The sequence below is a fragment of the Sardina pilchardus genome, chromosome 4 (genome assembly GCF_963854185.1).
Source record: "Sardina pilchardus chromosome 4, fSarPil1.1, whole genome shotgun sequence".
Taxonomy (NCBI): Eukaryota; Metazoa; Chordata; class Actinopteri; order Clupeiformes; family Clupeidae; genus Sardina; species Sardina pilchardus.
In genome coordinates this window covers 20,733,686-20,761,114 of record NC_084997.1, presented here as the reverse complement: position 1 = coordinate 20,761,114, position 27,429 = coordinate 20,733,686, and the positions used below count along the sequence as shown (strand labels likewise).

The window sequence follows — 27,429 nt, the reverse complement described above, 5'->3', positions numbered from 1 at the left end:
CACAAAATAATATGCTGTCCTCCTCCTTCTCTGGACATGCTAAAGCTTTCATGTTTTTCATGAGCAAAGTGCATTGCGGTGTTGTATAGTTTTGTAATAAATGAATGCTTTTTGTAACACATGATGTGCTCTACATGATGTGCTCTGTCTGTGAAATATGTTCTAGTACACTTGAAGCCAAATATTTCCCTGACTTAATTTAATTGAACTTTTCTGGCTGCCGAAACTAGTTGATGCCACTAGACTTGCGCCATCTTGAGGTCAGAAAATAATTATCTTCATGGATATGTTATGTTAGCCTGACGACGTCATACTCAATTCTTAATGGAGGCGGGGCTAAACTTCGGTCTGGCATCCAGGCTAATGTTATGTACCTTCATGTCATAAAGGGACATATTGGGGGATGGCATTTAAATTATGCTTGTTTTCAGCCACCATATTTTTCAACATCTCATTCGTACACTGGGATTGATGTGATATAAAAGTTTTAAGAATCATGTATGAGCCCTATTAAGATCATTTCTGCACTCAAATTAAATTGATAAATTGAAGGCCACTACTGTATGTTCTCCTGCCTTTTCGGTATTTTTTGCGAAATGTTGTTGTGTTTCTTGAAATGTTGTTTTGTATTATGAAATGTGTTTGTGTTTTGAGAAATGTTGTTTTGTTTTCTGAAATATTGTTTTGTTTCCTGAAAACACTCTGACTCTTGGCTCATTTGGAGAGATGTGTCAAAGAGTATAGAAGTTGCTACTTCTCTCTGGATGTGATACACCAAAACAAAAGGCCATATAAGAAAAAAAGAACTTCAGTAAAATAAACATTGCCCACAAATGTAACAATTTCTCTAAACCTTCTAAAATAAATAAATGCATTATACGGTTCCTTTAGATCTAATATGTGTCATTATGTTGTTATTGGCAATATTAGTGGTCACCCTTTATGCATGAGTTTATGACACTTTATGGTATACACTGACTTTAAAAAGGGTTGTAACAAAAATGAATTTGAAGTCCTCTTGGTTCCTATTGTGTGAAATGCATAGACATGTCTGGGATAGATTATGACTGTTCCTGTTTATTATGACCGCCGCACAGCAAGTGGTGGTTATATAGGTCTTATAGGTGTGTTGTGTGCGTGAGCGCGTGTGTGTTTATGCGTGTGTGTGCCTGTGTGTGTGCATCCATGTGAGCTGTGTGTGTGTGTGTAGCTGATATGGCCCTCCATGAATGGAATTCCACAAAATTTGGCATGCATTCAAAGGCTTCACTGCCACAGCGTTAAAAATTATGAATACCTTGTGACTGCATTTTGCAACCAAAAGTTCCGAGATCATGTGGACATTCTCTTGCCATATGAAGATAAGATCTAGGCTATTGGTGTCTCTGTTATCTGAAGTACATTCGTCAGAAAATACATTACCCATTACAGTGTTTAGCTTCCACTGATCCTGATGCAAGTTTTTAGGTTTAGAAGGCCAATGACTAATTTACGAAAATTACTAATCATGGAAATACCAACCACACACACACACACACACACACACACACACACACACACATACAGTATACACACACACACACACACACACACACACACACACACACACACACACATACTCAATACACACACGCACACACACACACGCACACGCACACGCACACGCACGCACACATACAGTACACACACGCACACACAAAAAACAAGCAGAGTTATAAAAACAGATGTTTCACACTGCCTGTTGGTTTAGGACAGGGGTTTCCCCGTCTTGAAAGATAAATGATTTTTCCGTGTCTCTCAAAGTCCACAGTTTTTTGAATGCCAGATGAGGGCACTAAAAGTACTTCCTGTCCCACCTTCTGCCAATAATTAATTATATTTGTGAAATGGCACAGGTTCAGTCATCATTAATTATTACATAGCAATGCTGACTTTTTAATTATATAAGCCATTTGTTTGTCAGTGCAAGATATACAGTATATCCTGAAACTGATATAAAATGCAGGTTTTGTTGTCTGACAAGGGGATAATTTCATGCTCCACCTGTCCTTGCTTAGGTGAATGTGTTTCGAATAAGAGGTACTTCCTGGTTATTTAGGATTTTATTGATTGACAAGGTTGCAGAGGCAGACGAAGTACACAATTTCTTTACTTAAGTGAGAGTATAGATGCACCATGTGAAATATTACTCCAATACAAGTGAAAGTTTTAAGGCAGATTTTTACTTAAAGTGATTGACACTTTACCTATGAAGTGTCCCTTTAAGTCGAAGTACAGAAGTACTTGCTTTTGAAAATACTTCAGAATTCAGAAGTGCAAATATTTTTCCTTATTAATATATTGAAATCTGATGTTTATTTGGGTGTATAGGGTTGTACTGTATATCGTTTGACTTGAACAAACATTGGCTATACAGCCGGGCCGGGTCTTCATTGTCATATGACCACATTTTATTTCCGTTCTTCATGAGGTGAGCAAAAGAGAGGCAAGTTATGACATTATTGACAGATTGAGATTATTCTATTGTTAAACAACAGAAAGGGTGGTGTCAAATTCAGAGAATTCTCATTCTGCTAAATGTCACAGTTGCAACATATTCCAATGACCGTAGCAACTATAGCTTGCTTAGAATAAGTCATGAGATGGATCTCATCTTCACATCATCAAATCAAAGTGAGAATGATCGCTATGAGTCCTGTAAAATGTCGCCAGTGAGCAATAAAATAGGAAGAAGTTATAATTTTGTTGTGCCTGTCAGGTGATTGTCTAATATCATTCCAATTTGGAAATGATCATGGAGGATAGCCTGGTTAACACCAAACCACTTCTAAAATCTCAATTGGTGAAATGTTCGTCTGCATTCTCCCAGGCTACATAGAGGATGTTCTGATGAAGAGTCTGTTGTCACCATCATTACCACAGCCAACTTCGAGATGGTCTATTGCATTATTGCATTTAAAGAATCAAATGTGGTTAAAAGTAACGAGTACTTTATGCTTATATTTTGTAGAGCACAATTTTTGTCTTTTAAATGTAGTGGAGTAAAAGTCACAAGAAGTTTCCAAAACTATTAATCCTCAAGTAAAATACAGATACTCAAGTACAGTAATCAAGTAAATGTACTAAGTTAGGCTACTGTACTGTCCACCTCTGCCAGGTTGGATCTTTGCTCTCTAGGATCAATGTGACTTTGTGGTTACCTCATGGATGAGTGATCATGGTCTGAAATGGGTTGATCCTGTCATCTGGAATTGGCACTCCCATTTTCTTTAAAGATGTTTCCTTGTTCTTGTAAATCGGCTTGTCTGTTTTTTTTTCTTTTGTGTGTGTAGGCATGCCAGAACAGATATGGCAACACTGTAGCCTAGAGCAGTCAAAGGAGTTTACATCTGACTTTACGTCAGAGATCAGCTATGTGGTTTTGGGGAACATTAGCATAATAGGCTATTATCTTCATGTGAACATTTAATATTTAATCTAAGCTGTGAATTTAGCTTTTTGGCTTTGTTTTCGGGACACTGAAGATCAGCTCATGTGAAACAGTTTTAGCCTACTACACATTCTAGGCTATAGATCCTGGCAATGGAGAATCCAACCAAGCGGTGTACTTTGCTACAGTCCCCGTTTTTCTTCAGCCTATTATTACTTTTCAAGAAATACATTATAGACTATCACGGTGTGGGCGTGGCCTACCTGTCAAGCCCTCGCCTACAGTACGGACTGAACCGACCAGCTTGGAGGAAGCACGTCAAAACACTGGGAGGGGCATGTCACTGACATAAGCAGAGCGTCCACTGTACAAGTTCGTCATTTAGGGCCGAATGCGCATCTCACTCAGAGGAAGGGGAAGAACTCAAAACGCATGCGGAGTTACAGTTGTGAAGTTGCAGGTAGTGTCACTTTACGCTTTCGCTTCCTGTGTCTTATACCACACGTGATAATGACTACCTGAATCTATTTAATCGATGTAATCTAGTTTATCAAATAGTTGTCCTAGTGGACCCATAGGCTGTAGGAGTTTCACTAATAGTTCAAATATTTTGATTGTAATGGAAATGTTACCATTGTCACCTTGTCAGATAAATAGTAACTTAATTTGAATCCGTTTTACAAGTAGACCAGGTTTACTTGAAAAGAACATAGGCTAATTATGTATTATTAACATATTTGATAAGGACATATGATCACTGATATGGATTGAATTATTGGCAACAATCGCCAAACACAACAGAAACTACGAGCATTGTCTTCCATAGCTGCGCTCTCTGTTGCCGTTTTTAATATCTTCCTTTCTCAATAGCCGAGGCTGTTTACCTTAGGCTACTTTCACTACAGTGCTGTGCAGTCACTTAACTTAGATATTAACATCAAATGTGTTTAAACAATAATAATAATAATAATAATAATAATAAATATAGGCCTACATACAAGAATGTAGGCCTAGCATACCATAAAGTCATTTAAATTCATATTTCCCTGATTGTTGTTTAAGTAACTGTTTCTATTGTAGGCTAGCCTATTACAGGCTAAACAAAAGTTTCAAATGCCCTATGGTTTTCTCTTGTATTTTATGTGTATATTATTTTTGCCCGGCCTTTCAGAATGAGTCAATGGAAGCAAATTCAGCAGTTAGATATCAAGTTTCTGGAGCAGGTGGATTATTTCTATGATGACACCTTTCCAATGGAGGCTCGGCAGGTGTTGGCCAACTGGATTGAGGGGCAAGACTGGTATGTTGTCTGTCATACATTCCTATTACTATTAAGAGTATTAAATGCGGCTGGATAACTTCTCAACTGGATAAAGCTTTTGCTGCATCCATTTTAAATATTGAGACTGAAGGATACATGGAAAATAGATGCATTGTAAATAAACCGCGTCTCACAAATGATATATTTTTGTGTGACTGCTTTACTTATGGTAGCAATATTGTTCTTGCAATGACTCTTTGTGGTATTGTGTGCAGGTTGTGAAACACACATATCAATGAAATATTACCATCAGTAATTGGAGTGGTCTAAGATCATGTTTGAAATAACTACCATTATACTGTAGTTGCTAGCAAGGGTTACATGGAGGAATGGTTGATTTTGAAAGAATAAATAAACATCAACCATTGCACTTGACAGGAGTGAAAACAAAAACATTTCGAAAAAGATGTAGGCTATAGAAATATTCTTTGAAAGAAGTAAAAATTAAACAAGTTAATGAGCACAATTTTGAGAGAAACACCTCAAAAAATACAGTATCTTTTGTAGTAGCCTGTACTGTAGAAAGTAGCACATGAAGTAAACAAAGAATAGCAGCATTTTGACGTCACACTTCTCCTCCAATCTCCAGGGAAGCGGCCGCCAATCACGAGTCGATGGCCACCGTGCTGTTCAACAACCTCCTGATCCAGCTTGATCGCCAGTGTTCCCAGGAGCCCAACTTCCTCCTCCGGCACAACCTCAAAAGGATCACACAGCAGCTTCAGGTGAGCACTGTCCACCCATACACATGCCTGCACCGTATCTCACACATTTTCTGAATGGGCAGTGATTCTTTTATGGATCCCAATTAAATTGTAACTTTTTTAGAGCCCTTCAGGAAGAGTGCTGCTGTCAATGGCATGGGTCTATTGAATGCAACTTCCCTCGATAAGGAGTAGTTCTCACTCGCTGATGATTATTTCCGGGTGTAGACTTTATAATTGTCCCTCACTATATGTAAGGAAGTGAAAGATAACACAGGAAAGCACACTTTTGTCCCCGTGCTAGCCCTTAGAATCGTAATCAGTTTTGAATGCACAGTAGCATTCAGGGTCAGGAGGGTCATGTGCACTATCTCAATAGTTTCATCACCAGAGTGGCCAATTCAGACTTAAAGGCTTCACGTTATATATATTTTTGCCATTTTCACGTCCTTGTTTTACAGTCAGTTTAATGTATTTTATTCAAATCTATTTACCTGCTCTAAAGGTGACCCCATGACCTTAATGGGGTAAGAGCTACTGGCACTCTATGTCCTCACCCACACCCAGGGATTGAGTTACCCCTTATGAAAAATAACTATTGTAATAGTAGGGAGGTTAAGCGACTTTTGACTTCAAGTCATGATGCAAAGGTCCTCTTTGGTATGGAAGTACCATAGGGCCATAGAAATAAATTTAACCCAGTGAGATCACACAAATGTGTCATTATAGCCATAACAGAAGCAAATATATGGGATCAAGAGTATTTTTTAGCACATTGGCGGCCATTTTTTTAGTGTGATTATTTCCATTAAAATGTGTGATCTCACTTGTGTTATTTGTATGACCCTAATGTACTTCCATACCAAAAGGGACCTTTGCATCATGACTTGAAGTCAATGGCCTATTTTTTCAGCTTAACCTCCCTACTATAATACTATGATTTTATAGTAGTTCTATAGTTTATACCTCTATGATATTCTGTAATACTTCAATGCAGTCTTATAGTGATTCTGTAGTATGTCCCAAAAGGCTTTTCAACTTCATTTGAAGCTATTCAACTGATGTAACAAGAATGTCTGTGAATTCAGAAACGTAAAACGTAAGCATAAACAGAACATGTCCCAAAATACCATAAGATCCCTATAGATCTTTATCGTTAGGGAGGAAGCCATGAAGGTGTGACAAACACATGAGTTAGTATCTTAACCTGCTCTTAAGCGCCACTGTAAAGACCCCATAGAGGCCAGAGCTTGTCATTGTCACGCTTTTGCTGCATTCGGCGAGACTTCCGTGGAAACATACCTCAACACAGAGAGAGAGAGAGAGAGAGAGAGAGAGAGAGAGAGAGAGAGAGAGAGAGAGGCTTGTGGTCACAGTCTCCGGTGTTGTTTTTCGGGGTATAGTGTTGTAGGAAAGCGATTATGCCACAGAGTTCAGAACACAAAGGTGCAGCTCGCTTAGCATGACAGCCTTTCGTGTGGTGTGTGTCATGTGTTTAGTTCACGATTTCCTCCTGGAAATGAAAAAAAGTCATCATCATCACATAAGCTGCAGTGACATTGTCAAAAATAAATATGAACTTTCCACGCCGGCCGTACACAGTACACAGGCAAAGAAAACATGTCTAATTTCAAAACCAAGATTTTTTCTCTCTAACCCCCCCTCTCTCCCCCTCTCTCCCCCTCTCTCTTTTTCTCTTCTCGGTTTGTTTTATTTCTACTGAGCAAGCATTATGTTGCAGACAGGGAGTAGGTGTACGTCGTTTTTGAGTTAAACAACGTCATGAGTCACAAACGGATGAGCAACAAACAACCACAGGGTGCAAAATTCCCTTTTTGAGTGGGAGCAGGGGATCAGGACTCGGCCTAAAACCATAATCATGAGAAACAGCCCCAAGAAGCAAAACAGCGCGCACACACACATGCACATACACAAATACGCGTGTGTGTATGTGTGAGTCATCATGATTATGATCAGGGCTTTTTCGCCTGTGTGTGGTTGCATGTAGGCTGGGGTATTTCTCCCTTGAGAAATTCTGAGGGGGCACAGATAGACAGACAAACAGACAGATACAGTAGATGGATGGACAAATGTCAGTGTTTTTGGTTGGTAGGTGAAGCTATGGAATTTACATGGGGTATTAGAAGAGAGGGTTGTGATTCTACAAGAGGCCATCTGGATGCGGGTGACGTTTTGCTTTGTTAGTGTGAGCTCAAAGATGAATTGATATGAGGAAATATCATGTTACATTTACAGGAGTATCCTTTAAAAGTTGTGGAATGGAAGTTTGGTTACAGCATGTTCTACTTTCACTTTGAGTCAAGGCATTGAAGATACTCAATTACTCAGTCAATATGGTACCTTGAGTCTTAGTTTATAGGAAACACTTTCTTAGTTCTTCACCATTGTGCATATGTTTCCATGTAAAAATAATGGAAATACAGTGTTTATAACATTTTCTGACACTAACCAGAAGTTTTAGTTTCAGTTTCATCCTGTTATCTGTTTTGGTTTTTCCTTCCTATCACTTTTGATGCTGTAAATAAACCATATATCCCTGTTAAAAGTTGAAAAGCTCTTCTCCAGAATGTTACAAATCCGTTTTTGAAAACATTAAAGAGTAATGTTATTTAATTGTGTATTTCGCATAATAACAATTAAAGTGCAGTTGTGTTGTTTTGATTGAGTAAAGATAAATCAAATAACAATAACCCAATTACAGAAATTACTTGGAAAACAAAACAAAACAAAAATATTTACGAAAAGTGGTGGAGTATTTTGGAAAAGAGTTGAAGCACGACAACAGTAACACTGTAACGGTGAACAGTTCACAGTTAGAGAGAGCTCTCTGTGCATCTTGAGACCCTCTTTCCTCTTAACCACACTCACTTCTAGCAAGTGAAACATGGCCACACCTAAACTCTCTGTGTCCTGTAGATGAAATATAAGAGCAACCCAGTCCAAGTGGCTGTGATCATCTCCAGTTGTCTGAGAGAGGAGAGGAGGATCATCGCTTTAGCCAGCATACAGGAACAGGTAAGCAACAAATAACTGGGTCAGTGAGAAAATCAACATGTTTAAATGCACCTTGGGTTTTCATAAGGGTTTATGGGAACAGGTAAAGGTGTGCCTTGGGTCTCTTAACCCAGTGCACACTAACACTACACAATCAGATGACCACTCTATGAGCAAATGAAAAGAAAAACCTGTGTTTCCCCCTTTCTTATATTTGGGCCTACAAGGCGCCCAACACCCCACATGTGTAAAACAGATTTCATTTTGATTTGGCTTGTTTCGTTCTAACTTCAGGACCTCTTCTCCCTTATGCCAGTTTACTTCAGTCCTTGATGTCAAATGATGCCATCTGGTTGTGTTGGTAAACAGGCTATTAAGCCGGTGCCATTATTTAGATGTACTGTAGCCCTGCACCAACTGATTATGACGAGACAAAATAAACACGTCCCTTCATTGCATCAGTCATACCTTGGTTTGTGGCACTCCATATTCAAGGCATCACGAAAGTGAAAAATAGAAATAAGCTGTTGTGCAACAAGGTAACATTGTACTGTAATATAATGAATTTACATTGTGATATAGACTGGTTCTATAACATACTAGATTTACTAGGATATGGAGTGTAAAATATACTATATTTAATTAAATTAACGGCAATAGTGCTGTTCCAAGTATTCATTCTAATTTAAAGTTTTGCTTATGCTTTTGAAGTGAAGCACGTTATACAGTACGTTTGCTTGAGTTTAGTCAACAGTTTAGTGCACATCCTACTGTACATCTCATGAATGTCTTCATTTCTCTTCTGCCAACTACAGGGGCCTTTGGAAAAGTCCATGCAGAATTCTGAAGCCTTCGAAAGGCAGAAGAACCTGGACAATCGTGTGGCTGTTATTCGGAGTAGTGTTCAGGTAACTGTGATTCACATTGTTCATTAATTTGTCATTCAACCTTTATTTTCATTCCTGGGACAATTGAGGGTAGTGTCTCATTTTCAGTTGTACACTGTGACTAAGGATGGAATCATTTGTTTTCGTATTTCCTTATCTCAAACAGATGATGGACCAGGCAGTGAAATACCTGGAGGACATGCAAGATGACTTTGATTTCCGCTATAAAACTCTCCAGTCGCGAGGTTGGTAGATGAAATCATACGTCTCAAATACTTCATTTTTCGTGTAAGGCATCTTGACAACGCAAAAAAGACAGCACAGAGGTGTAGTCCATGGTGGTAGGTTCAGCATGTGGTTTACTGTAGTGCCAAATGTGGGTTCACTAGTTCACCCATTGGATTGCTTGATACTGAGCACTGAGAATTAGCTTGTTTGGCTTGGTAGCTGACTATTAGTCCTGGGATGCCAACGCAGGGTCACGTGCGACTGTTGTCCACTGACTCCCTCTATGGATAAGGGATGATATGAGCATAGGACTTTTAGGAGAATGGGGGAGAGAGGTGAGGAGATGGGAGGATTTGCAAAGTTTCCTGGGCTCCTCCAGAAGTTTGGTTAGAAAATATCTTGAACTCTGAGACAGTTGTAAACCGTCTATTAGAAGAGTCTAATGGCTATAATCTCCTAGCAAAACAAAGTCAAAGCAAAGATTTACAAATTATTAGTTAATGATTGCTTTTTTAATTGCACACACAGAATGAGCAGCATGAGGTCCGTTAGGAGTCATCCACTAGATCTGACAGAAAGAGCTTTGAGTTCTTTACATTGTGGTCACCTCTGGTGAAAACACATGCATTGGATAGCTGAAGTGAATTTAAAAATGACACCAAATATATGGCCATTCGGTCGGGATATTTTTCTATGAGCGATTAGCCAGCAGTTCATTTGTAGGGGCACTGTCTCAATCCCGCTGTAACTGTAACGATTTTGCCGTTCTAGCTCTAGCTCCACAACTACGTGTTTTTTTGACAGCCCATTGACAGCACTTTACGTCAAGAGGAAATGACATGTCCGCGAAGTCAAGAATTAGAAGTGCAGAGTAGAAATAAATGATATTATATTATAATATATTATGCTACAAAACATTATCCAATGCTGTAGCAAAGGTGTAGTAGATAATATGAAAAGTCGTGGTGGTTGGGTAGAGGCTGTGCATCTGTCCGCAGATTCAGTGGAGAGGAACTCGCAGTGCATGAAACAGGAAGTGGCCCTGCTCCAGGAGATCCTCAACCGCCTGGACTTCAAACGGAAGGCAAGTGCACACACCCCCCTCTCTCTTTCTCACACTGAGGCCCTGATACTTACCTGCTCTCTCTCTCTCTCTCTCTCTCTCTCTCTCTCTCCCTATCTCTCTCCTGATGCTCCATGAGGGCCTCACAACATGTCTCATTGTTCCTCCTCGTGACCTCACCTGTTTATGTCTCCGTGGTTTAAAGCCTGGGTCACCGTCTGAGGGAACTTACATGTTTATACATCAGTACCTAAAAGTTGTTTCTTACATAGACTGTTTGACAAAAACAATTCCCCCCAAAAAATGGTTGATGTAAGGTGAGTGATATCATATCTGAGATGGTTTTGAGGTTCTACCAAAGGTTCTGTAGAGCTGGTCTCGATGTATAATCTTTAGCATCAATGTTTTTGAAAGGGATTTTAAAAACGACTGACCCCTAACTTTTTTTTTAACGGAACGTAGATAACATATAAGTGGGTGGAGGAATATGTCAACACATATCTTATCTTTATGCCTGAAAACACAGCCTTTGTCACAGATTACTGTATATCTGTTGATCTCTTGGCTGTCCTCAAAATGTTTTGTGTATGGCTATCAACACTGAATGAGAGATCATATACAGTATAGAAATTATGTCCCTTGTAAATAAATCAATTGATACATTTATATGTTTTAAAAAGGCCTTCTAAAGCAAAAATGATGAGGTTACTGTAATTAGAACTGGGATGAGTTGACCTTTCAAGGATCATCTGTGCAGGAAATCCTGTCCAAGATGGCTGATGTCATCAAGGAAATCAATGACATGATGAGCACACAGCTGAACTTGGAGCTCATGGACTGGAGACGACGGCAGCAGATTGCCTGCATCGGAGGTCCGGTTCTCACTGGAATGGACCAGCTACAGAACTGGTACGGCTGGACCTCCACAGTGACTACACATGACGTGACAGTTGCTGCCATTACACACTACACATTACATTACACGCTACACAGGTTGCACGTTTTAGGAACAGAAGTACTAATTATATACAGTATTTGCATGTATTTCTAGATAATTACTTTAGTTACAGATCTAATCCGAAAACAGGTCTTCTTTCCCTGCTCAGACGGGAGTCATTTCACAGTGTCATTGCAGTGGGTAGTGTAGGGCAATGAGCCTCCGATCTGACTATTCATGGGTTTCATCAGGTCCCTTTCCACAGGTGGGTTAATCAAGCACCATGCAGTCTGCAATGCATTCATAATCAAGGTGCTTGATTTTATACACCTGTGGAAAGGGACCTGATGAAACCCATGAATACTATACTGTAGTTTTACTATATCCAACTGACCATACTATAGTTCTACTATATCCAATCTGACTATACTATACTGTAGTTTCACTATATCCAATCTGACCATATTATAGTTCTACTATATCCAATCTGACTATACTATAGTTTCACTATATCCAATCTGACTATACTGTAGTTTTACTATATCCAACATATCCTTTTCACTTGACACAGACCAAGCATGGGCACCAAAGGTCTCAGAGTATACAGAATGTGTTTAGATTAGATTCAAATTTGGCAATTAAATTATATTTCATTTGGTGTGGGTAGAAGACACCCTCATGTAAAATACATGGAGGGTATTTTGAGCGATGTGATTTGTAGCTGTGAATTATGTTCCTCTGTCTCCTATTTGCCATGTTTTCTACCCAGCTATTCACTTGTGTGTTCTTGTTTGACTGATGTCCTGGACTAACAGTCTTTAAAATAGCTCCTTTAGTCATCTGATGGGCAAAAGCTTTATCCTGGCTGCAAAACCACCAAAGGGAGCGTCTCTACAGTGCAATTAAGGCTGTACAATAAGAATTGCTTACTGAGGCCCTTTAGTTTAGACACAAGACGCAAAGACAAAAGCTTTGTCTGTCCTCTTCACAAAATACGTTTCTCTACTCAATCCAGCTGAAGCTTTTTGAATGTTAACCATCTCTGCAATGTTAGGACTGTACATTGTAATGTATAGCTTTCTGTTTTTCTCTCTTGGTAGGTTCACCCTGACAGCGCAGAGCTTGTTTCAGATCAAACGGCAACTGGACAAACTGGGCGAGCTCATCCACAAAGTCACCTATGAGAGTGACCCCATCCCCTTACAGAAACCACAGATGGAAGAGCAGGTCAAATTTCTCATCTATCACCTCATCAAAAGGTACAGTAGACCTACTAGACATAAATGTTGTAAACTATGTCAGATATGACTTTGTTGAATGCAAAAACATGGTTAATGGGTTAACAGGTTATATATACAGCATACTGTATATCAGGTTAACAAAAGGTAGAAAAGGGGGTGCTGTGGCGCAACAGGCTACAGCGCGCGTGCCATGTACTGTACCGGTCCGAGTGCCCACGGGGACCCAGGATCGATTCCGATCTGCGGTCATGTCCTGGTCCCACCCCATCTCTCTCTCTCCCACTTGCTTCCTGTCAAGTCTTCACTATCCTTAATGATAAAGGCAAAAACGGCAAAAAACTATACTTAAAGGGACACTTCACCGATTAGCATTAAGCTTTGTATCTTTAGAAAACCAGTCATGTTTTTGAACGGTCGTGCATCATTCCCTCAGTTTGCCTTGAGATGGGAGAAATACGGATTTCAATGAACCCCATGAATAGGACTTGAAATTATGATTTTTACATCATTGAAAGCAGGAAGTCCAACATTGAAATCCGTATTGTATGGACAGTAGCTTAACTTTGCAAGAATACATTCAATCAACCCGACCGAACCTAAAGTGGTTTCGGGGGAATGAGACTCTGAATGACACAATAACAAGTGCACAATTTCCCCTCTGTGGTGGTGCAGTTGTGCTGAGCCAGACCACACAACTATCAGCTCTGGCTGGGCGCTTTTGTTGGATTTTTGCTACGTCATGCCATGTGCTTCACACTGTTTGTCCAAGGTTGTTCTCTGTGGTGGGTGAAGAGCATTGATTTGATTTATCTTTGTTATTAATTATGTGGTGACGGAAACGCTGCTTACATAAGCTGGAACCACCCCGAGCTACAGAGATGAAATTAAATCCAAAAATGTCCCACTGTCTGCTTTGTTCCCCTTGTGTCTTCATCCATGGCACACTTTAACACCCACACTCTCCAAAAGTTGTTTCGGATTGACTTAGATTGATTCTGGGGACATTTGCCCTATACCTTGTCCCACTTTTTGACTGGCAGAAAATGTGCCACTATCTCACCACAGGCAAGATAGCATGACTTGGCACTGTGGTGAGATTATGCCCTCTTATTATGTGGTGAGGGTTATGCCCTCGAATGTGAATAAATTCAGAACCTGGAGCCTGTCTATTTTTTAGACGCCCACCTTTCAGATTGACCCAGTTGGTTTTTACTGGCATTGCATCGGTGTTTAACAGAAAAAGTGAGGTGCGAGGGAAGAGCCCCCCCCCTCTCTCTCTCTCTCTCTCTCTCTCTCTCTCTTTCTCTCTCTCTCTCTCTCTCTCTCTTTCTCTCTCTCTCTCTCTCTCTCTCTCTGGTGGCTCGCATCTGACAGGAAAAAACCAAAGTGTGAACAACCTTTGTTTGTTCTTGGTAAGAGAAACAAAGACAGCGGCTCAACCAGTGCGCATGTCAAAAATGCAGAGTGACAACAGCATTTGTCAAAAATGGTGGCCTTCCAACGGTTTTCTTCTGGTTACCTCAGTTACAGTACCTACTGGTTGTTTAGGCGACCTACCTACCCCAAATACCTAGTGAGAAAGAAGCATGGCAAAACAAGGCAGTGGCAGAATAGTCAACCCGTGTGACTTCTTCTTTTTTTTTTGTTTGGACCAAGCAATGATGCTATTGTCTGTTTTGTCTGTAGTTCTTTCGTAGTGGAAAAGCAACCTTGTATGCCCACGCACCCGCAGAAACCACTCATCATCAAAACACAAGTGCAGTTCACCACCAAGGTCAGGTATGGAACGGACCTCCTCTCACACCACGCAGCACCACTTTAAATAGCATGAGCTCTCTCTCCACGTCAGTTATGTGGGACTCATTTTCCCTGCAGTTGGTGGTGGTTAATATTTTCCTTTGTTTTTTTTTTTTTAACGCCTGTGTGTGGCGTAGGTTACTGGTGAAACTGCCAGAGGTGGACTACCAGCTAAAAGTGAAGACGACATTTGACAAGTGAGTGCCTCTGCCACCAATTAAAATCTCTCCGGTGGTGTGAATCAGCGCTTACCCACTGCCACCGTTTCTGCCCACATTCACACACCGCACATCACATGAAAATGTAACCTCACACACCTGTTACTGAATCAGTAGGGTTTGCACGGTGGCATAATAATAAATAAACACACACGTCACATGAAAATATAACCTCACACACCCATGATGAATCAGTAGAGCAGGGCTCTTCAATTAGCGGCCCGCGGGCCGGATCCGGCCCCCGAGATACTTTGTAGTGGCCCTTGAAGTGTTGGCTGATGTTATATGAGCAAATCCTTATGATCGGTATAGACGTAAATAGCTGGTGGAAAACACGATAATGGAGGTGCAGTGATAGGCTACACTGCGAGTAGCGCCTACAAATAATATTCTGTGTGGTGCGTTGCCGTTGTAGGCTACTTTGTTACTGGATATTATACAAAGAGGTGCCTTGCTTCGTTTTTACGCAGCGTCACCAACATGTTGACGTGCGCCAAATCCAAGCTGTTTTCCTCAAAGCATGAAGCATTTTTGGTGCATGAAATCTCACCGTGCCTCTCCAGTCCAAGCACATCCTCGCGAAAACTTTCGCCACTCGTAATGTAGCTATTGGAGCAAATAGGAGTCGGTTTAAAAGTTAAACTTTGGTGGCATCAGTTCTGTTGCATGCTCTCACTCGCTCTGAAGTCCAGTGCAGCCACTGCACCTCAGCCAACTGCACGTAACGTTTTGACCGAGTTGAACATAAGTTCCATCTTAGCTTAGTTTCAACGTAAATTGCCACTACGTTGGAGTATTATAAGCTACTAACATTTTAACGGGTTGCACCACGCAAATAGTTTCAATGTGAAATACACATCCATCGCCTTGATGTCAAGTCCACTGTAAGTAACATTGATTTGTGAACACGTTCATCCAATTTAAATGGTGGGAACGTTAAATGTATGTTGAGATGAGTTACATATGCGACCGATTACGCACATTTAATTCATTTAAACACTGTTTGAAACCTGTTTGTGCCCATTGGAAATTGTATGGACCTAGCAGTTACTGCGCAAAGCTCAGATTCCATTGTTGTTAATGTTAATGTTAATCACAGATTTCATATTAGCCATAGCAATGCAGATCCAGTGTCACCTTCCCAATGCCTACCACTGTGGTAGTCTGGGCCTGTGGCAGAAATATTCCCAAAACACAAATACAACAAAATAACCACAAAATAATTATGCTTTTACAAAATGCAACATATTAGCAATATAGATCCAGTGTCACCTTCCCAATGTTGGCCTACCACTGTGGTAGTCTGGGCCTGTGGCAGAAATATTCCCACAAATTCAACACAAATAACCACCAAAAAACGATATTATCAGAGAATGTCTAATAAGGGACAGGCTCTGATATTATGCATTTACAAAATGCAACATTTGAACACCCATATTGGTGCTGTCGTAGTTTATTGTATCTACATTTGTACGTAATTACTCATATTTCAAGCGTTTTTTCTCCGGCCCCTCAGTTGTGATACTTTTCATGAACTGGCCCCTATTACAAACTAATTGAATAGCCCTGCAGTAGAGTTTGCACAGTAACATGTAGTAATTCATAAACACACACACGCACGCACGCACGCACGCACGCACGCACGCACGCACGCACGCACGCACGCACGCACGCACGCACGCACGCACGCACGCACACACACACACACACACACACACACACACACACACACAAACACACACACTTACAGTCAAACACCACACATCACATGAAAATATAACCTCACACACCCGTTATTGATGAATCAGTAGAGTTTGCACAGTAACATGTAGTAATTCATAAACACACACACACACACACACATACATTCACGCACCACACGTCACATGAAAATGTACCCTCACACACAGTTACTGATGAATCAGTAGAGTCTGCACGGTAACATCTAGTAATTCACCACCATGTGTAGTAGCACGTGAGAACGGATGTAGCACAAGATTCTGTTGTCGTTGTTGCTGTTGGTGATGATCATGTTGTTTTTGTTTAATGTTGTGTGTGCAGGGATCCGCCACCAGGCAAAGTGTGAGTATCAGTGACTTCCTGTTTTCTTCTAGACCAGTTTCACTTAGCAGGTCACACGGAGTACCATAAATAACACCCAACTGCACTTACATATGACTGTAACATTTACTGTTAACATCTGTAAATGTTATTTATCTAATGAGCCTAAACAGTTGCTCTGTGAATATGTATGAAAACGTGAATAGGTGAAAGCTTAAGTGTTAAATGCTGTTCTAATACTGCAACTGTAGCTCTATAGTTTAAATGTAAAAATACTTAAATGTTATTCTGTTGCTGTAAGTTGCTTTAGATAAGCATGTCTGCCAAATGAATACCGTCATTTCCTGACTATTAGCTGCGGCTTATACATTGATTTTGCTAAATATCTTCAGCTATGAGGTTATACATGAGGGCAGTTAATATGGTATTGATATGGTTTTGTTTCTTTTAACTGGCATAAAACACTGTTCTGCGGCTTATACTCAATGCGGCTTATACACTGGAAATTACTGTACATGTAAATGAATGTTCATATGACACAACTAGTGGTTAGTTGTGTGCTTTATTTTCTGCTTTTCTGTCCACCTCAGGAATAGGCAGTTTTTTATCCTGACCCAAAGCACAAAGGTGATGGACGTGGAAGAGTCCTCCAATGGCTGCCTCTCAGTCGAGTTCAGACACCTGGTAATCCCCACCTGCCTTTAATAGACACTATATGTACACAGCATATACATCTCGTAATGTATGGTGCAGTAACTGCATGTGAACATAATGTGCCATTAAAAGAGAGAATTTTTTTTTAAAATGACTTTGATCATATCTGTCAATGCAGCAACTGAAGGAAAAGAAGTTTAGTGGCACAAAGGGAAATGAGGTAAGACATTCACTTTATTTATTTTTTGTCACAGTTTGATTTGACATGAGTAAAACTGAACATTAGTATGCCATGGTTCAGATCAGGTATGGATGGACTGTACATGCCTATGTAAATTTATTAGATATGCTTATCTGTATGGATTTGTCGGTCAATCTTCCAGCCATTCATATGTCTGTTCACTCCTACGTCTAATCCTGCCCCTCTCTCCTCAACGTTTACCCCTGACTACACGTTAACAGTAAACAGTAGAGGGCGATATTGCACAGTTTACCAAAACAAAACCATATCCAGTGATTGTGTAAGGAGATAAGTATCCTGTTTACCTCCTGGCGACTTTTAGGAAGGCCAAAAAAAAATACTGGGAAAAATACATGATAACCAATGGGATATGCATCAACAATGGGCGATCTTTCCGTATCCACTTCATGTAAAAATATCCAAGCTAAGGAGACAAATGTTTTTTTTTTAATTGTTCAGTCCCCAGTCATCTGAATGCTCTCTAATTGTGTGTGTGTGTGTGTGTGTGTGTGTGTGTGTGTGTGTGTGTGTGTGTGTGTGTGTGTGTGTGTGTGTGTGTGTTCTACAGGGCCCCCTTACTGTGACTGAAGAGCTTCACTCTCTCAGCTTTGAAGCCCAGTTCTGCCTGCAGGGAATGACCATTGACCTGGCGGTCAGTCCCCTCACTCTGTCATCCCACGTCATAGCACTGGGCCTCTCACTGTCTTTTTACTTTCGATCTTAATCCTTCAGTATTACAACCACTGGTACTCGACAACTACAAGCCACAGCATGTACTAAGCTAGTCATGCCTCAACATTCAGCTTAGTTATTTTTTCCGCTAGTATGGATACCATTATTTATGTCTCTATACTGTAGCTACGTTCGCATAACCAGGCCAAATCCAATTTTTTTTCAGTTGATGTGACGTGTATCTGATTTGGTCATAACAGTGTGGACAGCACAAGTCGGAATCTGACTTTTCTCTTTCTGATTTTGGCCACTTCCCTATGTGATCCTAGATCAGATACAGGTCTTTGTGCAATGTGACCTCAATCTGAATGGTCATAATGTAATTATGTGATGTGTGACAGGCAAAAGTCGATGGGTTGTTAGACCACCAGTCGGTTTGAAAGCATATCAAAACAAGTATTCTAACAGCGCCTCAGAACAATGTTGCTGCAATGTTAAAGAAGCCTAAAAGCCTTAAGGTCATGTCATGTTGAGCCAACGACTCATTGGGTCAGCAAATATGCACGTCAAGTTACTGTAGGTGTATTTGTACAGCGAATTTCATACAGAGTCATAAACAAGATTAAATGTTTGTGGCAGATTTGCAGCAAACTTGTGGGTGATTTGTGGGAAACTAATGAGTTCTCTAGAAGATATTGCCAAAAGTTTGCCAATGTTGGCCACTAGAGGTAAGCTTACAGCAAAGTTCCGGCAACAATAAGAAGTTTGCCAGTATTGGCAAATGCGCGTCGCCAACCACACTTAGCCAATAATGGAAAACTTCCAGTGAACGTCTGGTGATAAAAGTAATCTGCCTATGATATTGCCTATAACATTTTCTGCAACATTGCCAAAAGTTAACCGCAACTATTTGCATGTGAAGATAGGACCTTGCCACTATTATGTTCGCCTGACATGCCTGTGGTTGCATTCAGTGTGCTTTCCATAGTCAAACAGTCATCGCAAATAGAAGCATAGAAGGGCAATAGTCAAACAGTCATCGCAAATAGAAGCATAGAGGGGCAATAGTCAAACAGTGATCGCAAATAGAAGCATAGAAGGGCAATAGTCAAACAGTCATCGCAAATAGAAGCATAGAAGGGCAATAGTCAAACAGTCATCGCAAATAGAAGCATACAGTAGAAGGGCAATAGTCAAACAGTCATCGCAAATAGGAGCATAGAAGGGCAATAGTCAAACAGTAGTTTAGCTGTCATGCATCTGTATGCTGAAACATTTCACATTTTGTAGACGTTTTATAGACTGGATCTCTATGAACATGTAACATTTTATGCAGAGAAGATCTAATCAAGAGCTCAAACTGAATTCAAGCAAACTAAGCTCCTTTTTCTTCTTCATTTCTCTCTGTTCCTCTCTCTCCCTCATTCTTTCTCTCTCTCTCCCTCTCTCCCTCATTCTTTCTCTCTCTGTCCCTCTCTCTCCCTCATTCTTTCTCTCTTTCTCCCTCGCTCCCTCATTCTTTCTCTCTCTGTCCCTCTCTCTCCCTCGTTCTTTCTCTCTCTCTGTCCCTCTCTCCCTCGTTCTTTCTCTCCTCTCAGACGTGCTCTCTGCCTCTGGTGGTGATCTCGAATGTGAGCCAGCTCCCTGCAGGCTGGGCCTCGGTCATGTGGTATAACCTGCTGACGGATGAGCCCGAGGTAAGAATCATACTTGGGTACTTCAAAAGCCCAAGTGCACTTAGCACACAATACGATGGCCAAACTGTAAGCATACTCTGTCTCTCTCTCTCTCTCTCTCTCTCTCTCTCTCTCTCACACACACACGCGCACACACACACACACACACACACACTCTATCAGCACACAATTAGCAGATTCCATGCATACCAGATCAATTATACTGCATGTGCAGTTCTCTTTCTCTCACTCACTCACTCACTCACTCACACACACACACACACACACACACACACACACACACACACACACACACACACACACACACACACACACACACACACACACACACACACACACACACACACACAGGGAAGGCAATTCCAAATTGATAGGCATCACCATTAGACCACAAAGTTGAGACACACACGCACAAACACACACAGACACACACACACACACACACACACCTCTCATAAACTCTCTTTCACACACAGCCTTTTCTCACCTCTCTATCTCTCTCTCTCTCTCTCTCTCTCTCACACACACACACACACACACACACACACACGTGCTATTCTCACCTCTCTCTCACCTCTCTTGTGCTGTGCTCCGTCAGAACCTGAGTTTCTTCAGCAGCCCTCCGCGGGCCACGTGGAGCCAGCTCTCAGAGGTGCTCAGCTGGCAGTTCTCCTCCTTCGCCGGGCGCGGCCTCAACAAGGAGCAGCTGAGCATGCTGGGAGAAAAACTCCTTGGTGAGTCGCACCGCTGCACCACACATCGCCACTCTACTGCCACATTTTGGTGTCTTAACTAACGATACTTTGCATACTCATTTAGGGCACTAACTAAACGATACTTTGTACTCATTTAGCGTACTAACTAAACAATACTTTGTACTTTGTGCACTTACGTATTTTAGTGTACTAACTAAACAGTACTTTGTGCACTCATTTAGTGTTCTAATTAAACAATACTTTGTGTACTCATTTAGTGTACTTTGTGTTTTGTTTTAACTACCAATAAAATTCTAAGGTTTACTAACACCACTAAGGAATTGATTTAGGTCAAGTTGCTTTGAAGTCTTTATGTGTTTCTTTTTTTTTTTTGTTGCAAGCATTTGTTCAATCACAGTTTGACAGCAGCCAACAAAATCAGAAATAATTTGAGATGTAAATTATTGTCATAAACTATTGAGATACAGACCAAATGACTGCAACATTTCTGTTGTTTTTTTCGCTGGTGCCCTTATGACAGGACAATTGTGTTTATATTCCCATGCTGATAACATGCCAGGCCGTCTCTCGGCAGTCTCAAGTTGCATGTCTGGACATGCTGATAATGTGAGGAATATTCCGACAATCGGAAATCATCTGGGAAAACAAATATGCGGTGCAGACAGGCAGGAAGGGGTGCGACGCAGTCTCGCCTTATCACACTGCAGAATATTACAACCAATTACAGTAAATGAGTCTAATGCAAGAAATGTGGATTCTACATGCTGTGTTATGGGTACTAATAATTATGATGATAATACCCATCAAAAGTAAAACGCGGGTTTTACAGAGCTATTAGGGAAAAAATGCAGTACTTTTTACCCACATTGCATGTCAAAAAGTGTCCGGATGACAGATAATTCTAAGGGAAAGACAAACTATATCATGTTTGTTGGATGGTTATAGTTTCCCAACATCGTTGGGAACAACATTCTGTGATGTCAGGCCTTCAGTGTAAGTGAGTGTTTTCTGTTTGCACCTGCAGGCCAGCAACCAGCTCACAACGACTGCCAGGTGTCCTGGTCCAAGTTCTGCAAGGTGAGCTCTCCACTGCACCTTGAAATGACCCTCCAAATATAAGACATGTTACACAGTTACAAATAACCACCCTTGTACATTAAACAAGTAAAACTTGCTTTTAGCACATTTGTTTTGATAAAATGTATTATATGATAAGACAGGCTGCCCATTAAATTGTCAAAATGATCTTGCTGAGACAGTGTGAGTCTCTTTATACTAAAAACAATACCAACTAGATTGGTATTGTGGGAGTGGGTGAACTTTCAATGTGGGCGATTTCAGTTGTATGTTAGACTTTCAGTTCTCATCTGAATTTTGATGAACATACAATTTGCTTGTCTCTGTTGTGAGGCTAAAGGTCAGTTATTATCACCCTTGATCATGATCAGGGGGGAAGGGTATTGTAATTGGTTTTGTGGTATTGAGGGCATTTTAATGTCAAGTTAGTTTGGGTTTGTAATAGTGTTTTCTTATCTAGGAAAATATTCCCGGGAAGCCTTTTAGCTTCTGGATTTGGCTGGATTCCATTCTAGACCTCATTAAGAAGCACTTGCTTCCTGTGTGGATTGACGGGTGAGGCCCATGCATGCATATGCAACCACACACACATATGCACATATGCACACACATGCACACACATGCACACACACAGAATTACTCTTCTGACTATGCTTTCTGCTTTGTTTACTTCTTGAAAGTACCCTGATGACACTAGCAGCATCTTTCATCAGGCACCAAACAAAGTCATACTCATATCTGTTGCAAACACACTTTGGCAGTATTGCTTTTCTGTTTTGTGACCCAAATTCTGGGCTTTGGTTACCACAGCAACATAATGGGCTTTGTGAGCAAGGAGACAGAGCGCGCCCTTCTGAGGGAGAAAGACTCCGGAACCTTCCTTCTGCGCTTCAGCGAGAGCCACCTGGGCGGGATCACCTTCACCTGGGTGGAACAGGTCGACAATGGTGAGCGAGTGCTGAATGGAAAGGAGAGAGCATGAGACACAGGGAGGAAGCGTGCGACACTGCTCTGGCTAAAATCAAGAAGCAGATAGAGCGTAACCATGGTAACAACAACACTGTGGCAATAGCAGAGAGGGTTGAAATGGTGTAGTTCTAGTCTATTTGAGGATCTTTGGTTGGTAACATAGGCTGTATTCTATGGTTGGTAATGCTGCGTTCTGTTACCCTGGAAACAACACAACAACACATACCTGAATGAGAAGCCACAGTAGCAGGTCTGTTACATCCTTTGGTTACATTTTCAAGACTGGCGCCAGGAGTGTGCTTGGCATACACTACCAACTCCGTCTGTCACCTAGACAGTCAGTCTGCCACCTAAACAGTGGATTTTATTGAGCAGTGTCCACAAAGAAATATGAATGAATTCTAATATAGAAGGCGGCGATGTTCTGGGTTATATTGGAAACAATGGAATCTACTGTAAGTAACCAAGTAGTGAAAGCGGAATGTGCTTGACTTATTTCGACGTCTATGTATGGGAGCCTTAAGGAGACATCCATTAACAATAGACAAAGCCATTTCAGCCCTAGCGAAACGATCAGTGAAGCCTATAGCCTGTAGCAGTTCAGTATGTGAACTCCGCAAAACATTGGTATGTGAACACAAAACAGCTTTGCACATAGCTCTGGTTAAGGCTCAGTCTTTTGCTTCAGCAACTCAACACCATGTATGGTAATACAATTTCTGTCATTTGGCATGGTAAGGCATGGAAAGTTATTTCTGTAAATTTCCTTAAGATGTAATAGCTGACAAAACAAGCAAAACATCAACACTCAAATTGTGGGATGCGACTCTTCCAACAAAACAGATACGGGCAGATCATCAAAAAGCGGTTTGAAACATTCGTTCTGTGATGCTGGTGTTGTGGTTGGAAAGTGGCCTAAATTACACAGAGGGAGTCTGCACACACACACACACACACACATGTCAGAGCTCCTCAGCAGAGAGAACAGAGCGAGGTGGAGCTTGCTGGAGGGGATTCCCCTGGCTGCACAGGCCGATGCCCCACATTCCAGTGGCTCACGCCATACTTACCGCTGTGGTTCTGGATAAACCATATATTTGTAGTTTTTTAGTTTTTTTTCTTTTTTTAGTATTTTGGAAAATAAGTAAATAAATAAATAATAACGGTTGTTGTTGTTGTTATGGGGTATTCATTAACCAGATCCCACTTGCATAGGAGAGGCCAAGTTCATCTCAGTGGAACCCTACACAAAGAACCGGCTCTCTGCTCTTCCATTTCCTGACATCATCCGGGACTACAAGGTTATTGCGGATGGTATTGTGCCGGAGAACCCTCTTAAGTTCCTGTATCCCGATATTCCCAAAGACGAGGCATTTGGGAAGTATTATAACAGTCAGCAGAGCAAAGGCAAGATTCACAGTGAGCGACTTTGGCAGAAACCATTTCTTATTTTCAGACATATCATTTTACACTTGTTTAATTATTTACTGACTAAATTCAATTGCTGACTATTATCAACCATCTATTTCCTACTTAGAGATGATGTTAGGTATCGATCCTTGGTGCTATAAAGCCATTTAACAGGTTTCTTTGTTCCTCTTCATCTTCCAACAGTGTTTCCATACTTTCCCATGTCTCTGATTCCAATCTCCACTCTAACCTCAATGTGAGTACAGTACACATGGTTTTAATTTATCTGACAGACAGACAGACAGACAGACAGACAGACGAGAGTGAAGAGAACGAGAAGTGGGTGATGACTCAAAATTCCAAAGTAAAACATGCACCATACCACTTCAGCTGAATACCATACATCAGCAGATATCGTGGCATAGACTATAGAAGACTATAGAATAGAGGAAGTACTGTATGTAGTGATTCTTCCCAGAACAACTCCTTTTTCAGTACATTGCCAGTCACTCTAAGTCACCATAACCTGCGTACGTCATTGTTCACTCTCTAACTTCTCCTTGTATTTGTGTCCTTCATGTGTTGACTGGTTTATTGATTTAAACAGAACCCACGCGACGACACCAACATGTTCCTCCCCAGAGCCACCCATGAGTCCTGGCATGTTTGATGCCCTCAGCCAGACCCTGAGCCCGTTTGAGATGGCCGCTGTAAGTTCTTCATCCTCAAACCCTCAGCTTTAAAGGTTCATGTTCTAGCTGGGCATCTAAAATAATTCGAGACCTATTCTGATGTTGTGGGACTACATAACTAAAACTGGATTGCATTTGTATTGATTTTGTGGCTTATCAGGTCACGGAGTAGTTAAAGGGATATTCCGCCATTTTTGGAAATACGCTCATTTTCCACCTCCCCTCGAGCAAAACAATCGATATTTACCTTGTTCCCGTTCATCCAGCCATTCTGTGAGTCTGGCGATACAACTTTTAGCTTCAGCCTAGCATAGATCATTGAATCGGATTAGACCATTAGCTTCTTGCCTGCTAGCTTCATGTTTAAAAGTGACTAAGATTTCTGGTAATTTTCCCATTTAAAACGTGTCTCCTCTCAAGTTAGAAAGTGCAATAAGACCAACTGAAAATGAAACCTGGCGTTTTTCTAGGCTGATTTGACATGGAACTACACTTTCATCTGGCGTAATAATCAAGGCAACTTGCAGCTACTGGCACTACTACTGCTTGTTGTCTATGGGGACTATTTTCAGATGCTGCGTACGATATCACTGCGCCAATGGTACGTTTGCAAGTTGCCTTGATTATTACGCCAGATGAGAGTGTAGTTCCATGTCAAATCAGCCTAGAAAAACGCCAGGTTTCATTTTCAGTTGGTCTTATTGCACTTTCTAACTTGAGAGGAGACACGTTTTAAATGGGAAAATTACCAGAAATCTTAGTCACTTTTAAACATGAAGCTAGCAGGCGAGAAGCTAATGGTCTAATCCGATTCAATGATCTATGCTAGGCTGAAGCTAAAAGTTGTATCGCCAGACTCACAGAATGGCTGGATGAACGGGAACAAGGTAAATATCGATTGTTTTGCTCGAGGGGAGGTGGAAAATGAGCGTATTTCCAAAAATGGCGGAATATCCCTTTAAATCATCTTAAATTGATGAATTTAATTATACCCAAAAAATACATTCTAGATTATTCTAGCTGGAACCAAGGATTTATTGTGTGCCTCCATTTCAGTCAGCGTTTCTAGGGGATTTAAAACAGATGCTTAGCCTGACACAGGGAAATTCTTGTTTCACTCAGATCTTTAGCTGGCGTACTTTCAAGTCAGGGTTTTAAAATAGACCATGCGAGAGAGGGTCAGCACTTTTGTGCTTGTTCTTTGTAAAATCCCCCTTTTTCTCTGTCTACTAGCAATCAATTATTTGTTCCATTCAACTCTGAGGTTAGGTGCCCCACATTGTGTGCATATTCCATGGCATTAAAATGTCTTTAACCCTGGCCAAAGATCTGTGCCTACATGGGAACTTGCAAAAGCTACAAGAGAATTTGTTTCTGGCATGGTTTTTAATATATTACCAACTCTTGATTTTGTTTTCAGATCAGTTCACCATAGTCCTGACAAAGGACAAATTCAGAGAAATGTTCTGTTGAGATCTCACCTACAACTGCATATTCTGATAGATGGACTGGAGGCTTGCATGACAGATGTTTTTCTTCTGTTGTTTCTTTGCTGAAGACCTTGTTTGTCTGAAGTGTAACCTGATATTCCCAATATTTCGCTGGGTCAAATTCAAGACGCTTTTCCTCAGTGGTTCCTTGTTTGTGGAATGAGTTGCCCATGCTCTCCATTCCTGTGATAGTTTTGGGTCTTTCAAGAGGGGTCTAAAGGCATATCTGTTCAACATGCACTTGGTTTATTGAGCGTTTCATATGTGTTTTGGTTTGTATATTATAGTATTTAGTTATTTTCATGAAGCTGTTGATTGAATTGACAATGTTGTTTATTATTGACATTCTCCTTAATGTAGTACTACCAACTTTTATATTGTTTACTGATAAATGTAATTATTGTATTGTTGTCATTTGTATGTCGCTTTTTACAAAAGCGTCTGCTAAATACCTGAACCATAACTATAACCATGTCAGTGATCATTTAGTTAAAATTACTTTAAATGTAACTGTGGAAAGTAGAGTGTGGCATGTGAACAAAAATTTATTTGACAACAAGGAAAGAAAAACAATGTTACATTGAGCTTGACATTGGGTGCCATTCTTTTGACAAACAAATCTGACGTTGCTGGAACATCAAGCCACGATGAACACAATTATGTCTCCATCCTTTTCTCCATAGAAACTGTAACCAGTTACAGAATGACATATTGTTTGATCATTTTATATTTACAATTGCTGTGTTGACGTTTTCATACAGTATATGTTGACCTGGGTGCTTTGTAGGCTGCCTGTTTATACAAAAGTGTTTATTTTTAAACTGTAAACTATAGGCTAATAAAACTATTAAAAACAATATGCCTTTTTGCAGGCAAAACAACAATGGCAGGTCCATATTTGCATAAAGT

General features: G+C 40.6%; 1 protein-coding gene across 6 annotated transcripts; it reads left to right on the top strand.

Annotated features, from left to right (window-relative positions):
• Nucleotides 1–3,758: 3,758 nt before the first annotated feature.
• On the top strand, nucleotides 3,759–27,374 carry stat4 (signal transducer and activator of transcription 4). Of its 6 annotated transcripts, none has more exons than XM_062534548.1 (24): nucleotides 3,759–3,890; nucleotides 4,602–4,730; nucleotides 5,341–5,476; nucleotides 8,393–8,491; nucleotides 9,286–9,378; nucleotides 9,524–9,602; nucleotides 10,584–10,669; nucleotides 11,406–11,557; nucleotides 12,686–12,844; nucleotides 14,513–14,605; nucleotides 14,761–14,820; nucleotides 16,903–16,923; nucleotides 17,493–17,586; nucleotides 17,735–17,776; nucleotides 18,366–18,449; nucleotides 20,068–20,166; nucleotides 20,765–20,900; nucleotides 21,907–21,959; nucleotides 22,420–22,514; nucleotides 22,770–22,906; nucleotides 24,144–24,335; nucleotides 24,543–24,594; nucleotides 24,946–25,048; nucleotides 26,451–27,374. In XM_062534548.1, exons 2-24 carry the CDS (start codon nucleotides 4,603–4,605, stop codon nucleotides 26,463–26,465), a joined length of 2,208 nt encoding a protein of 735 aa, XP_062390532.1. In that variant the 5' UTR covers nucleotides 3,759–3,890; nucleotide 4,602; the 3' UTR covers nucleotides 26,466–27,374. The 6 variants fall into 6 exon arrangements, with proteins under 6 accessions (XP_062390532.1, XP_062390531.1, XP_062390530.1 ...); XM_062534547.1 differs by having other exon boundaries at nucleotides 24,144–24,347; XM_062534546.1 differs by having other exon boundaries at nucleotides 24,129–24,347.
• The last annotated feature ends 55 nt before the right edge of the window (nucleotides 27,375–27,429 follow it).